General features: G+C 41.6%; 4 protein-coding genes across 15 annotated transcripts; all 4 read left to right on the top strand.

The window, feature by feature from the left end:
* Positions 1–571: 571 nt before the first annotated feature.
* Positions 572–1934, top strand: LOC124061417 (dispanin subfamily A member 2b-like). Its single transcript, XM_046393199.1, has 2 exons — positions 572–904; positions 1572–1934. Exons 1-2 carry the CDS (start codon positions 692–694, stop codon positions 1764–1766), a joined length of 408 nt encoding a protein of 135 aa, XP_046249155.1. The 5' UTR covers positions 572–691; the 3' UTR covers positions 1767–1934.
* Positions 1935–4501: 2567 nt separating this feature from the next.
* Positions 4502–9355, top strand: LOC124061415 (dispanin subfamily A member 2b-like). Of its 2 annotated transcripts, none has more exons than XM_046393197.1 (2): positions 4502–5266; positions 9275–9355. In XM_046393197.1, the coding sequence occupies exons 1-2, from the start codon at positions 5054–5056 to the stop codon at positions 9338–9340; spliced, it is 279 nt and encodes a 92-aa protein (XP_046249153.1). In that variant the 5' UTR covers positions 4502–5053; the 3' UTR covers positions 9341–9355. The 2 variants fall into 2 exon arrangements, with proteins under 2 accessions (XP_046249153.1, XP_046249152.1); XM_046393196.1 differs by lacking the exon at positions 9275–9355 and adding an exon at positions 5816–6200 and having other exon boundaries at positions 4514–5266.
* On the top strand, positions 6661–7913 carry LOC124061416 (dispanin subfamily A member 2b-like). The gene is made up of 2 exons (XM_046393198.1): positions 6661–7037; positions 7586–7913. The coding sequence occupies exons 1-2, from the start codon at positions 6825–6827 to the stop codon at positions 7781–7783; spliced, it is 411 nt and encodes a 136-aa protein (XP_046249154.1). The 5' UTR covers positions 6661–6824; the 3' UTR covers positions 7784–7913.
* A 16-nt stretch (positions 9356–9371) lies between the features above and the next one.
* On the top strand, positions 9372–14743 carry LOC124061413. Of its 11 annotated transcripts, XR_006843744.1 has the most exons (5): positions 9373–10334; positions 11748–11840; positions 11963–12073; positions 12207–12483; positions 12710–13079. XR_006843744.1 is itself a non-coding variant. In XM_046393194.1 (4 exons), exons 1-4 carry the CDS (start codon positions 9616–9618, stop codon positions 12955–12957), a joined length of 534 nt encoding a protein of 177 aa, XP_046249150.1. In that variant the 5' UTR covers positions 9375–9615; the 3' UTR covers positions 12958–13079. The 11 variants fall into 11 exon arrangements, 2 of the variants coding, with proteins under 2 accessions (XP_046249150.1, XP_046249149.1); XR_006843745.1 differs by adding an exon at positions 13844–14743 and having other exon boundaries at positions 9372–10334; positions 11748–12483; positions 12710–13321; XR_006843747.1 differs by having other exon boundaries at positions 9372–9671; positions 10208–10334; positions 11748–12483.
* The last annotated feature ends 412 nt before the right edge of the window (positions 14744–15155 follow it).

Consider the following 15155-nt stretch of genomic DNA (forward strand, 5'->3'; position numbering starts at 1 on the left):
CATACTGATTCTACACACGATTTGTGCTGCTATCCCATTCATTTCATGTTCCTTTTTTTTCATTGTACATTAATTGTTTTGGCAGGAAAAAGTTTGATCAAGTTGGAGCAGAATGTAGCTGTGATGGAGCTTCTTGCTGTGACTGCAAGACCTTATCCGTTCAGCATTTGTATTAGCCAAGGAGGGACAAGACATTACTGTCTTGTCAGCCTCTGCTTCACTAACGTGTGTCGAGTGTCCACACTGATATCAGCCCATCCACGTTCGGGCTCTTTGATCCACATTGTACTCTTACTCGAAAACATCACTGATACAATTCAAAAGGACACCTACTTCCTACATGCCCTTTTTAAAAATACGTGATCTGCAGCCTGGCTGGTTTTTGGAAGTTAATTTCCCAAAAAATTGAGGAAAATTTAAACTACTGTTTGATTGACATATTGTTAAAAACTCCATATTTTTTAATCTTAAAAAATGTAAAAAAAGCCAAAATCATCAACATTGGTTTCCTGTGGAAACAAAGACGTCTTGTGCTGCTGCCCAAACCCCTTCAAAAGGAAACCAACACTCACAGACTCCTTCAAAAGGAAATCAACACTCACAGACTCCTTCAAAAGAAAACCAACGCTCACAGTTGCACTTGAGTTCTTGCACAGCTTTCTGCAGCTACACTCCAGCTGAGTTGAGAGGGATGGATCCTGTAGGTTACCCAGCTGAGGTTGTTCCATTGCAGGGGAGGCCTGAAGGGATCCCTGGACAGCCTGGAGGAGCTGCAGCAGTTCAGTACACCACTGTGCACATCAGCTCTGAGCCCCCCCAGGACCACATCGTCTGGTCCCTCTGCTGCTTCGTCTACTCAAACTGCTGCTGCCTCGGACTGGCGGCTCTCATCTTCTCTGTCAAGGTGAGTGTTGGTGCGACTGCTCAGACTAGCATATGAAATACATCATTCAAGTGCAAATCTTCTGTTACTGTCTTTTATAAAACTGAAAAAAGAAAAAGAATTAGCAACATCTTGTAATCCCATATAGTAGTTCTTGAAAATGCCACACAGGGATAATTAAAAATAATATCCCTGTGTGTATTATCCCTAAAAATAAAAAAAAGTCTTCACAATAAAAACAAGTTTTACCAATTTTTTAAGGTAAGAAAATCATTTGGAGGTGGAGATGGGGAATGAGGAATATTTTCATCTAAGATTGCAGATATAAATAAAAATACTATTTAACTAATAAGACACATTTAAAAAAAAAAAATTTTAAAAAGTGAGATCAAAGAGCATTGTTGAAGATAAATTCAGAGATTTAAAATATATACATATATATATATACATACATATATATATGTGTGTGTATGTATATATATATGCATAATTTAGGGGAGGAAAAGGACAGCATACAGAAGATGTAAAAACAATCACAAAGTGAATCTCAAGCCTTTGTAGGAAATTTTGAGATTGGTCCTATTCTCATTATTCCCCAAATAATGAGAATAAAATAGAATAGCATATATAGCAATAGCATAATCAGTCACTTTTAAATCCAACAAACAATATGTTTGGGTCCTCACAGGCCAGAGACCGGAAGATGGTTGGAGACCTGGAAGGTGCCCGTCACTACGGCTCCACTGCCCGCTGCCTCAACATCTGGGCCACAGTCCTGGCTTCCCTCATGTTTCTCATTCTCATTATAATTATTGTTGAGATTGTGAAGATTATTAACCTCCACAGAACATACACCAGAACCCCATATTACCCTTGGAAATGAGTTTAGAAAAGGACAGAGTTGTCTGCTGCTGTGGCTTGGTGATACCGCTGTTTCTCTGCTTTATGCTTGTGGCATATTTTGTACCTTTTCTTTAAATACAGTTTTACTTGTATCTTAAAGCAAAAAAGATATGCATTTATAACTCATTAAATAGATTTCCTGTCTGCAGGGCTTGTGTCTCAGTATTTGCTTTAGGAAGACAACGTTTAATTTGTCAGAAAATGAAATAAATTATTGTTCTGTTTCACAACTCCTAAAAACGTGCTCGTGCATGTGCCAGCTAATATAAACACGATCCAGCTGTGAGGTAATGGTGCCAACCAAATGCAGTCTGGTCACAGCTGTGAATGTGCTTTATTACACTGAGTGGTACAAGTCGAGAAAAAGGTCTGCCATGTTCTTTCACCATTTTAATGTAGATACCGACACAAGGTCAGCACACTGTTAGAGCTTCTCCTCTGCACAGACACTAGTTATGGGGTATGTGGTTATGTGTGTGGAGGGACGGTAGCAGGTGTCGTGTGCACTCAGAGCCGAGGCTCAAGGCCACAAAACATTAAATTCTAAATTTTAAGTGCATCTAATTGTTCAGAAAAAAATCTTCTCTCAAAGTCCAGCAAAATCATCAACAGGAGACAGGATTCTGAGCAGCAAAGACTTTAATGTCAACAAAAAGGAGAAGCGTTCACAATATACGCTGAGTACACATGAAGGGCTCTGAATAAAATGGGGCTTGAGGCTTCACCTTATATACCTTAGGGTCTGGACCTTTCCACGCCTGTTGTCCATCCCTTTACCGTCTTTATTTTTACCCCATTAAGTCATCTTCTTGCCCTGGGTGTGATGGGGACTTTCCCACTGGCCTCATTTTTGATTTATCTTGCGCCTATTCCTTGGCTGTTTCAGGGGTTTTTCCATTTATTTATTTATTTATTAATTACTTCTTAAACACATTTAGCCTAAGTTACTGCAGGCCTCAGACACCATTATTTCTAGGCCTCTTTGTATGATATTGTTTTAAAAAGAATTGTTTTATGCAAGATTACAATAAGATGTTCTTTTCAGGCTTACAGTGATTATAATGAGGTTACATAAACAGTGTTTTACTACCATAGACAGTGTTTCACTATCATAAACAGTTCACAACTACACAGTTTTTACCTTCCATAGCTTACAGGCCCTTAAACAGTTGTACCTTTTTAATACAGCTGTATCTTGCTTTTCTTTCAATCATAATCAGAACATAACATGACTATTTCATGCTATCATGTGGGATTGCATACTACTACTTCAGTTCATCACAACTTACTTAGAAGTTATACCATCAAGCCTAAAAAAATTGCAGTTCATAATGAAGTGACTAATGCTAAAATTATACTGTATGTAATGCTGAATACAGTACTGCACATAAACAACTGAAGTAAGTCACTGAAAAAAAGATGTCGGGTTTGAATTCATTTTGCCTTTTGCTTGTTGGTTGATTTTTGTGTTCTTCAACAGTTTCAGCTGTTCCTGCCTCATAGATGTGGAATTCAGGCTTTGACGTGTGTCTCTGCTGCCTCCATTTTGCTTTTGAGGTGCTGACTCATTCAAACAGTAGACAGCTCCGGAGTTAACTGCTTATTTTGGATGTTCTGATGAAATACAAATGGCCAAACACAAAACAAGGTGACAAGAATAGAAATTCACAAGTAAGAAGCTGTTTTGCAATGTTTCACTGTTGCAATTTGTAATTTATAACTCATACAAACATGTAAATTTCAGTATTTCACAAGAAGTAACATTTTTTAAAGTTAGACCTACATAAAGTTATGCCATTGTTCTGATACTCAGTTAGTCTAGTTTATGTCCAATAAATACGATAGACATTTTATTTGTCATATTTACTGTTACAGCCTAGATAAGATAAGGTACTTCGGTATGCAAACCCACAATCATAATTTAATGTGGTATCTTATATAGTAAAAACAAATCTGGTATTTGTAAGAAAAAAAAAGCAAACCGAGTGAAAGTTCAGCACAATAGGATGATTTATATCGAGGCTACAGAAAGGGCCAGAGCCGCCTCAACTTTCTGAGGCGGCTGAGGTCCTTCAACATCTGCAGGACGATGCTGAGGATGTTCTAGGAGTCGGTGGTGTCCAGTGCCATCACATATGTTGTTGCCTGCTGGGGCAGCTGCCTGAGGGTGAGGGACACTAACAGACTCAACAGAATCATTAAGAAGGTCAGCCATGTTGTGGGAGAGGAACTGGACTCTCTGACAGTGGTGTCTGAGAGGAGGATGTTGTCCAAAATAAGAACTATACTGGACTTTCCCTCTCACCCTCTCCACAATGTGCTGATCGGCTACAGGAGCTCATTCGGCAACAGACTCATACTGCCACGATGCACCACAGGGCGACACAGGAAATCATTCCTGCCTGTCGCCATCAAACTGTTAAACTCAGCACTGTGACGGACACACTCACTCACTTTATATATACAATGTATATATTGGATTTTTACACATGTACATACCTGTATTTTTAAATTTTCTTAAAAAATTTGAATACATTGTAAATACCTGTACTTTGAGATTTTAGTTTTTGTTTATCCTATTTTTATACTCCGCACTTTTCTCCTTTCTTGGTCGAGAATACTGCATGTGCAATGTCTGTAAGAACAAGAATTTCCCTTCAGGGATAAATAAAGGAATTCTGATTCTGATTCTGATAAACCGCAGCGGCAGATGCAGTATGTACATGTTATATATCTACGGTTCTCAAGATCAAATGTGAAATGGAGATGTTGCCAGATTACCAGCAGATTCAAAGTAAAATTCACCAGTTGTAATCTGGGACCACCTTCATTGTCTGCTACAAGTATCACCTCTACCCCCCTACACTCTTCTGCCCCTTTGTTGGGAAAAATGTTGAGAAATTTTCAGAGCGAAAAAGACAACCAATGTAACCTTACATGACTGACGTTCTTGCAGGGCTTGTCTGTTTAGTGGTTGTATTAGCCAAGAGGGGGGAGGGGATGTTATCTTACCAACTTCTGTTTTGTAACGTGTTAGCAACCAGTATGCTCATGTAATGATTCCAAACCAATATGCAACACACGTGTGGTCCGTTTGATTTTGCCCCACTGACTTCCTGGGAGAAAAAAGAAGTTCTGTGCTGATGCCCAAACCCCTTCAAAAGGCACCAACACTCACAGACTCCTTCAAAAGGAAACCAAAGCTCACAGTTGCACTTGAGTTCTTGCACAGTTTTCTGCGGCTAAACTCCAGCTGAGCTGAGAGGGATGAATCCTGTAGGTTACCCAGCTGAGGTTGTTCCATTGCAGAGGAGACCTGAAGGGATCCCTGGACAGCCTGGAGGAGCTGCAGCAGTTCAGTACACCGCTGTGCACATCAGCTCCGAGCCCCCCCAGGACCACATCATCTGGTCCCTCTGCTGCTTCCTCTACTCAAACCCCTGCTGCCTCGGACTGGCGGCTCTCATCTTCTCTGTCAAGGTGAGTGTTGGTGCGACTGCTCAGACTAGCATATGAAATACATCATTCAAGTGCAAATCTTCTGTTACTGTCTTTTATAAAACTGAAATAAAAGGATTAGCAACATGTTGTAATCCCTTAAAGCAGTTCTTGAAAATGCCACACAGAGATAATGGAAAAAGATTGAAGTCTTACCAATTTTTTTCAGGTAAGAAAATTATTTGGAGGTGGAGATGGGGAATGAGGAATATTCTCATCTAAGATAGCAGATATTATAAATAAAAGTACTGTTTAACTAATTAGACACATTTAAAAAAATAAAAAAAATGAGATAACAAGAGCATCAAAGAGCATTCTTGAAGATGAATTCAGAGATAAAAAAATATGCATAATATAGGGGAGTAAAGGGACAGCATACAGAAGATGTAAAAACAATCACAAAGTGAATCTCAAGCCTTTGTAGGAAATTTTGAGATTGGTTCTATTCTCATTATTCCCCAAATTTCCTTTGAGGTCAAGTGTAATCAGTCACTTTTAAATTAAACAAACAATATGTTTGGGTCCTCACAGGCCAGAGACCGGAAGATGGTTGGAGACCTGGAAGGTGCCCGTCGCTACGGCTCCAGTGCCCGCTGCCTCAACATCTGGGCCACAGTCCTGGCTTCCCTGATGTTTCTTATTGTCAGCATTATAATTATTGTTGTGATTGTGCAGGCAGTTAAGTTCAACAGAACATATATCACAACCCAAAATTACCGTTGGAATTGAAAGTGAATTTAGAAAAGGACAGATTTGTCTGCTGCTGTGGCTTGGTGACACCTCTGTTTCTCTGCTTTATGCTTGTGGCATATTTTGTACCTTTTTTTAAAATACAGTTTTACTTGTAACTTTAAGCAAAAAAGATATGCATTTTTAAGTATAACTCATTAAATAGATTTCCTGTCTGCAAGTATCATCTCTAGCCCCCTACATTCTTCTGCCCCTTTGTTTGGGTGAGAAATTTTCAGAGCGATAAAGACAACCAATGTAACCTTACATGACTGACGTTCTTGTCTGTTTTTTGGGGCAGTCATGGATCAGCGGTTAGGGTATCGGACCCGTAACCGGTGGGTTGCTGGTTCGATTCCCCGCCCTGGTGTCCATGGCTGAGGTACCCTTGAGCAAGGTACCTAACCCCCACTGCTCCCCGGGCGCTGCACGCGGTCGCCCACTGCCCCGGGTTTGCTGTGTGTGTGTGCACGTCACTTGGGTGGGTTAAATGCAGAGCACAAATTTCGTTGGAGTGAGTTCCCTCCAATGACAAAATATGTCACTTTCACTTTCGTGGTTGTATTAGCCAAGAGCGGTTATCTTACCAACTTCTGTTTTTTAACGTGTTAGCAACCAGTATGCTCATGTAATGATTACAAACCAATATGCAACACGTGTGGTCAGTTTGATTTTGCCCCATTGACTTCCTGTGAGGAAAAAGAAGTTTTGTGCTGCTGCCCAAACCCCTTCAAAAGGAAACCAAAGCTCATAGTAGCACTTGAGTTCTTGCACAGCTTTCTGCAGCTACACTCCAGCTGAGTTGAGAGGGATGAATCCTGTAGGTTACCCAGCTGAGGCTGTTCCATTGCAGGGGAGGCCTGAAGGGATCCCTGGACAGCCTGGAGGAGCTGCAGCAGTTCAGTACACCGCTGTGCACATCAGCTCCGAGCCCCCCCAGGACCACATCGTCTGGTCCCTCTGCTGCTTCCTCTACTCAAACCCCTGCTGCCTCGGACTGGCGGCTCTCATCTTCTCGGTCAAGGTGAGTGTTGGTTCGACTGCTCAGACTAGCATATGAAATACATCATTCAAGTGCAAATCTTCTGTTACTGTCTTTTATAAAACTGAAATAAAAGGATTAGCAACATGTTGTAATCCCTTAAAACAGTTCTTGAAAAGGCCACACAGGGATAATGGAAAAAGATTGAAGTCTTACCAATTTTTTTCAGGTAAGAAAATTATTTGGAGGTGGAGATGGGGAATGAGGAATATTCTCATCTAAGATAGCAGATATTATAAATAAAAGTACTGTTTAACTAATTAGACACATTTAAAAAAATAAAAAAAATGAGATAACAAGAGCATCAAAGAGCATTCTTGAAGATGAATTCAGAGATAAAAAAATATGCATAATATAGGGGAGGAAAGGGACAGCATACAGAAGATGTAAAAACAATCACAAAGTGAATCTCAAGCCTTTGTAGGAAATTTTGAGATTGGTTCTATTCTCATTATTCCCCAAATTTCCTTTGAGGTCAAGTGTAATCAGTCACTTTTAAATTAAACAAACAATATGTTTGGTCCTCACAGGCCAGAGACCGGAAGATGGTTGGAGACCTGGAAGGTGCCCGTCGCTACGGCTCCAGTGCCCGCTGCCTCAACATCTGGGCCACAGTCCTGGCTTCCCTGATGTTTCTTATTGTCAGCATTATAATTATTGTTGTGATTGTGCAGGCAATTAAGTTCAACAGAACATATATCACAACCCAAAATTACCGTTGGAATTGAAAGTGAATTTAGAAAAGGACAGATTTGTCTGCTGCTGTGGCTTGGTGACACCTCTGTTTCTCTGCTTTATGCTTGTGGCATATTTTGTACCTTTTTTTAAAATACAGTTTTACTTGTAACTTTAAGCAAAGAAGATATGCATTTTTAAGTATAACTCATTAAATAGATTTCCTGTCTGCAAGTATCATCTCTAGCCCCCTACATTCTTCTGCCCCTTTGTTTGGGTGAGAAATTTTCAGAGCGATAAAGACAACCAATGTAACCTTACATGACTGACGTTCTTGTCTGTTTTTTGGGGCAGTCATGGATCAGCGGTTAGGGTATCGGACCCGTAACCGGTGGGTTGCTGGTTCGATTCCCCGCCCTGGTGTCCATGGCTGAGGTACCCTTGAGCAAGGTACCTAACCCCCACTGCTCCCCGGGCGCTGCACGCGGTCGCCCACTGCCCCGGGTTTGCTGTGTGTGTGTGCACGTCACTTGGGTGGGTTAAATGCAGAGCACAAATTTCGTTGGAGTGAGTTCCCTCCAATGACAAAATATGTCACTTTCACTTTCGTGGTTGTATTAGCCAAGAGCGGTTATCTTACCAACTTCTGTTTTTTAACGTGTTAGCAACCAGTATGCTCATGTAATGATTACAAACCAATATGCAACACATGTGTGGTCAGTTTGATTTTGCCCCATTGACTTCCTGTGAGGAAAAAGAAGTTTTGTGCTGCTGCCCAAACCCCTTCAAAAGGAAACCAAAGCTCATAGTAGCACTTGAGTTCTTGCACAGCTTTCTGCAGCTACACTCCAGCTGAGTTGAGAGGGATGAATCCTGTAGGTTACCCAGCTGAGGTTGTTCCATTGCAGGGGAGGCCTGAAGGGATCCCTGGACAGCCTGGAGGAGCTGCAGCAGTTCAGTACACCGCTGTGCACATCAGCTCTGAGCCCCCCCAGGACCACATCATCTGGTCCCTCTGCTGCTTCGTCTACTCAAACTGCTGCTGCCTCGGACTGGCGGCTCTCATCTTCTCGGTCAAGGTGAGTGTTGGTGCGACTGCTCAGACTAGCATATGAAATACATCATTCAAGTGCAAATCTTCTATTACTGTCTCTTGTGAAATTAAAAGCAGTTTTAAGATTATCTCGAAAGGCCAATTTCTTTGCAGACAATGAGACACAACCCGTGCCAGGACCAGTAAAAGAATTATTTAGAGAACAAATGGATGACAAGCAAAATAAGATTTGTTTATTTATTTCCTTATTTATTTTTTCAATAATATTAGACAGAGACAAGTAAACAGATATCTCACTCTACAAGTAAGTTATGAAAAACATTAATAAGACAAATGAGGCAAAAAATGTTCTTGATCATGAAAAGTCGGACTTATCAAAAGCATTTGCAGGAGATAGTGAGAGATTATGGCAGTTTAAGTTCTCCAGCATACTCGGTCACTTTTAAATCCAATAGTCACCTTCAAAATCAATATGCTTGGGTCCTCACAGGCCAGAGACCGGAAGATGATTGGAGACCTTGATGGTGGCCGTCACTACGCCTCCACTGCCCGCTAAGGCAACCATCAAAAAGATGTGTGCGTGATTCTAACCATTTGTATTGATAATGCTGTCACATGCGTGTGTCTGAGAAATTGTTCGGGTTAGGATTGTTTTTATGTGAGTACAAACATAAAACCTGTGAGTGCAAAGTCTTGTGAATACAACTCTTAACTGTAAGACTACGAATTCAGATTTGTGGGTACGAGTCGAAAAGGCGTTGAAATGACGTCACTGAGGTCACAGGCAGGTCACAGGGGAAAGTAATCGAACCGCGATTTTCCCAACTGCGCATGTTCCAAATTCAAAGATGGCTGACGACAGCGAACCGGGCGACTCAGCATCACAGGTAAAGTCAATAACGTGTGTATCAAGTATTTGTTTCATGAAATTGTACTGTTTTAAAATAATATACAGTTGTTGGACTTACAGACTTACTGCTTTAGCTTGTAAGGTAACGACATGCGGGCCGACCACGCTAAGTTAGTGATAGCATTACTAGCGTAAGAAGTTAGCTTGTGCTAATTAATTAGCAAAGACCTGCAAAATATGAAATAGTTAATTTAACTGAATTCTCCTCTGTGCTCCTCTGATCAGACCGGCGTCCCTGGCCACAGTGTGTTATACTTAACTTCTGTTTACAGAAATAACAGAGTGTAGGAAAGGGGAATGGTGTCAGTGTTGGTCAGTGGAGGTGGATGGGTGGCACCTGGACAGGTTGCAGCAGAGGGGGGCAGGGCAGTCAAACCCGTTGAAGAAGTTGTTTAACTGGTTAGCCCACATTGGCTCCCTCTCTTGGAGCTGTATCCAGTGATGGTCTTCATGCCATCCCACACCTCTCTGGTGCTGTTCAGCTGCAGTTTCTGCTCCACTTTCCTTCTGTAGGTGTCCTTAGCCTCTTTCGGCTGGACTTTGAGGAGCCTTTGTATGTGACTCAGCTCCACCTGATCACCATCCTTGAAGGCTCTCTTCTTTTGGTTGAGGAGGTCCTTGATGTTGCTGGTAACCCAAGGTTTGTTGTTGGAGAAGCAGCGTACAGTTCTGGTAGGGGCCACAACATCCATGCAAAAGTTCATGTAGTCAGCTATGCAGCTGATGACACCCTCAGTGTCCTCCCCATGTGAGTTCTGCAGTACTTTCCAGTCAGTAGACTGAAAACAGTCCCTCAGTGCCTCCCCTGCCTCATTAGACCACTTCCTGAAAGAGCGAGTGATGCCAGAGCAGGATGAGGTTGTTGATTTCCCCAGTGGTGGTAGAGGAATGGCAGCGTACGCATCCCTTACATTTGCATACAGCGTGTCAATAGTCCTGTTTCCTCTGGTGGGACAGTCCACATACTGGAAGAAAGCAGACAGTGAAGAGTCCAGAGATAAACGTTAAGGCTTCAGGCAGGAGGCGAAGGAGGAGGTACAGGAGGCGCAGGGAATAAACATTTTAAAACGTTGCATCAGAATCAGAATTCCTTTATTTATCCCGGAAGGGAAATTCTTTTTAAAAAACATGACAACATGTGGAAACTCCCTGGACAAGTAATATGGACGTAGTCCGACGGCACACAGTTCCACATCCGGGCTGCAGATGCGCTCCTTCATTGTGATGTGAGCTGGATTACACCACCGGTTATTAACTTTGTGCTTACCGCTAGCAGCGCAGTCTCTGTCCGCACGGGCCGTATGGAAGCCCGTTACCGTCGTATTGTCGTCGGGAATATCCCGGTGCAGCCTCAGTAAAGCACATCAAACTGCACTCCCGGTATCCCCCCTGACTCTGCGACAGTGCCGTCCAACTTATTCCCGAGTGACCTCACATTTCCCATGACGATAGAAGGGAGACACGGCTCAAACTAAAGCCTCCCTCCTCCTCCGTAGCTTTTTATTTCCCCTGCGTCCTCTGTGAGTCTTGATCCAGCATTCAGCAGGGACTACTCTCGGTGTTTTCCCTGGAGCGGTGGCCGGCTTCAGGTCCATCAGCTGATCCCGAGTGTAAACAATGCGGGCAGCGAGGAGTTGCATCGCCGCTGTAGTTCAGCGATGACCAAGAACACCGAAAGGACCCACAACTTTCCTGGTGTGTGGTGGGTAGAAAGATAACAGAAAGTAAAAAAAGTCGCGTAGTATAATAAAAACAGTAGAAAACACTGAAGAAGGTCGGGAGCGTCTGTAACAGGCTGCACACGTATCGACGCATGCGCACTGTATATTCAGAACTTTACAAAACATTTTGTTAATTCTGATCAATTTCCATGACTGTAGATACCCTGTATCCAGAGAATACATATGCTTACTCAGAAACAAGGGACGTAGTGCAGATTTACCGCTGTTTCTATGACTCCTGAAAATTTGAGATCAATGATGATTATATATGCAGTTTTAGGCCTTGATATTTTGCCTCTGCAGAATCAAACACCGTTTGTCTTTCTATACAGATTTTCTATCTGGAACCAGCAACAATTAGCCGTTCAAACATTGCTCATTCATTTTTTCTGAAGGCAGTGGGAAAAGTATGGCTGGCCTTCCAGGTAAACAATGATATAAACTTGGGCTATGGTTTTCCATGCCCTGATTACTCATTTCATTAATGTTCGATTGAATATTTTGTTGTGATGAATATGGCAGAACATTTCTCCCATGTAATTTCAAGGGTCAGCGGTGATGAGGGTGTTGAAAATGTCTCGATTGCTGAAACCATGTTCACTGTTAAAGGCACTGGAAGAGGGAGCTTCATAGCTGGGCGGAGTGTACATAATCAGAGGTTACAATAATAATTCACATAATTTACTGTATGTCAGTAGTAAAATGTAAACTGGGAAATTATTGTTGTAAAGTATTTTCAGTCAGTCAATTTTTATTGTTTTTCAGCTGATCAAGTTCTGTTTCTGATCTAGAATCGAGCGCCTGTGGCGAGATGTCTGGACCAGCGTGACACACCTTTACTGTGAAGCTCTTCACAGTCTGGAGGAAGATGGCCTGTTGCATCTGGCAGATGCTGTTCATCTGTTTTGTGCCCACTATGTTTTCCTGCCGTGTCTGGCAGACGCCCTTCACACCTTCACAGAAGGCTGGGACAACCATCATTTACGGACTGAAGGTGGACTCTCCCCAAACCAGCTCTGGGTTTTGGGTCACATGAAGAACCCTTGTGACCCAAACAAAGATTTGCAGGTTTGTTGAAACTCTTTGTTGTTAAAATATTTTTAAATCATTAGCCTCATAGCTTAATTGCCTAAGTCATATTTTGGCTAAATTGTGATATGTACCTCGTTCTACTCCCCTAACACTGCTGAATCACTGTGCACCATAGTGCTAAAAACCTTAAAATATGACTTAGACAGGCTAACAAATACTGTTTTATACAAAATAATATTAAAAAGAATTTTTTTTTTCCCAGAGCATGGAGCTATTTGGAACTGACTGGGAGATGTCTGATGCTGTGCATGAGGAACCATATGAAGTTCAAGTCCAGGAAACTGAGTGCCCCCTTGAATCCGTACATTGTGGAAACTGTACAGTCCATGATAAATCCATTGGCATCATCAGAATCATTTGGCAGAGACATTTACATAACAATGGTTCAGTGTATTGAAAGTCTAAGTGCAGCACAAGAAATGCCTGAGATGTAACAAGACTTTAACATGAGACAGGAGTCCCAAACATTTTTATTGAAAAACATTTTGAACTTTCCCATGAAATTTCCATTACAATCATCAGAATTAAATTTGTGAAAACCAAAAATTACTGTGGGTACCCTGAAGAGTAACTACTAACTAATAAACTAACTAATTTTGGAGTAAACCATCATTAACAGAAAAACAATGGTTTTCTGAGTACAAAAAAAAGTTGACTGAAACAGGAAGTTGTCACATAAAAATTACAAAAGAATAAAACATGATTACACATGTCGCAGTGACTTTGTTGTTTTCCTTTAGACTTCAGTGTTTTCAGGTGAGCTGAGGGGAACGTGACTGTACGACTGCAAGCACTTACAGCTGGAAAACAAACGGTGTGTTGTGTGTCACAATCATGGTGGAATTTCATATATGTGACAAAGTCCTTCATTTCGCTTGGCAGAACAGGCTTGTGTCTTCCACTGCATGATGCGTCCCACAGTCAGGCCTTCTGGGGTAACACTGTTGTTGCTGGGGACCTTTTGTTCTTAGTGAAGAGATTAACACAATGTTAGTCTGAATTGAAAATAATACAGTTTAGTTTTCAAGTTGATAAATTCCCTTACATAAACACAATATACACAAATCATATTGACCCTTTTGAGTATAAGAACATTTGATAAAGCAAAAACTACATAGAGACCCACCGACAACAAGAAGGACAATAACAGGAAGAAGAAGGACATTGTTATTCCCTATGTGTCAGGAGTATCAGAGAAACTACGCAAAATCTTTAATAACCATGACCACACTTAGACAGAAACTGGTCCACCCTAAGGACAAAATTCCCAGGGACAAGCAAAACAACATCATATATGGTGCCCAGTGCCATGAAGAATGTTCTGATCTGTACACAGGGGAAACCAAACAACCACTTCACAGAAGAATGGCACAGCACAAGACTCAGCAGTTCACCTACACCTCAAAGAAAAGGGACACTCTTTGAGGACAACAACGTTCACATTTTAGACAGAGAGGACAGGTGGTATGAAAGAGGAGTCAAGGAAGCATCTATGCTAAGTTGGAAAACCCTCCTTTAACAGAGGTGGTGGACTCAGACATCATCTTTCTTCCACTTACAACCCAGTGCTGCCTTCCATTCCCAGGAAGTTTCATTCCAAACCCCATGATTCCAGCAAGAACAACAGGGTCGTTACCCTGTCCCAGCACAGCGCCCTCTGCAGGCTCATAGTCGTTAGACACACTTGGCACTGACAGCCAGACATACACAGATAAATATCAAAGACACTTAGATACTTTGTGAGTTTCACACAGACTCACCCACAAAGGTCCTCTACCACATATAAACCTGTTTCCTCAGCAAACTATTTTAGAACTGGTGAAGCTGCTTGGAGGAGCAGAGAAACGTCTTCAAGAAAACTCTACAAGTCACCAGACACCGTGCTTCAACCCTTCTGAATGAAAATGACCTGGATGACTGAGAATCTTCATCGACTTGTGACTGGATCACAGGCATTATGTTGTCACATTATGTTGACACCTCCAGTCATTGTCAATATAACTATGCAAGTCATCCATCTGTAAGGCTAAGTCTACTTTCATGATGCTGTGTTATTCTAGACATCACAATATTATATGTCATCAATTATATTCATTTTAAATAGTGACATCAAGTTTCCAAAAACGCTTAGGTTTCATGGGTTAGAATCTAGTTTGAATCAATTAACCATTTACACTGCACTGTGTACAATGAACTGCAGGGTAGCAGAAAAAAATAACCTCTTAATTACCCTACCTTGGCTAAAACATACCAGAATCCTCAATTTCCTGAAGGTAGTCCTGGAGAAAGTTCATGATGTTTACTTCCTTTTGGTGCTTGGCAGAACCAATCTCACTGAAGGCAGGGTGGCTCCTCTCCAGGACGAAGTCTGCATCTGCCTTTAAGAAGAAGGAGTTCTTGCAAAAGACATTCATGCTTAAGTAAAGGCAGTCTAAAACTAATAATATACCTCATCATCTTCCCCTGGAACAAACAGTGGTAGGCAGAAGTCTTGATGGGTCTTCATGAGTTTGGGTAGGTCATACAGTTGCAGGACTTTTCTGAGCTTTTCGAGCATCAGGATGACTCTCATGGTGGAGTGAAGTACAACAGATCTAATGGACAAAATGTTTCACCAGAAGACTATACTTTAGTAGCAAACATATTAA

This window comes from Scatophagus argus, chromosome 7 (assembly GCF_020382885.2).
Source record: "Scatophagus argus isolate fScaArg1 chromosome 7, fScaArg1.pri, whole genome shotgun sequence".
NCBI classification, from domain to species: Eukaryota; Metazoa; Chordata; class Actinopteri; family Scatophagidae; genus Scatophagus; species Scatophagus argus.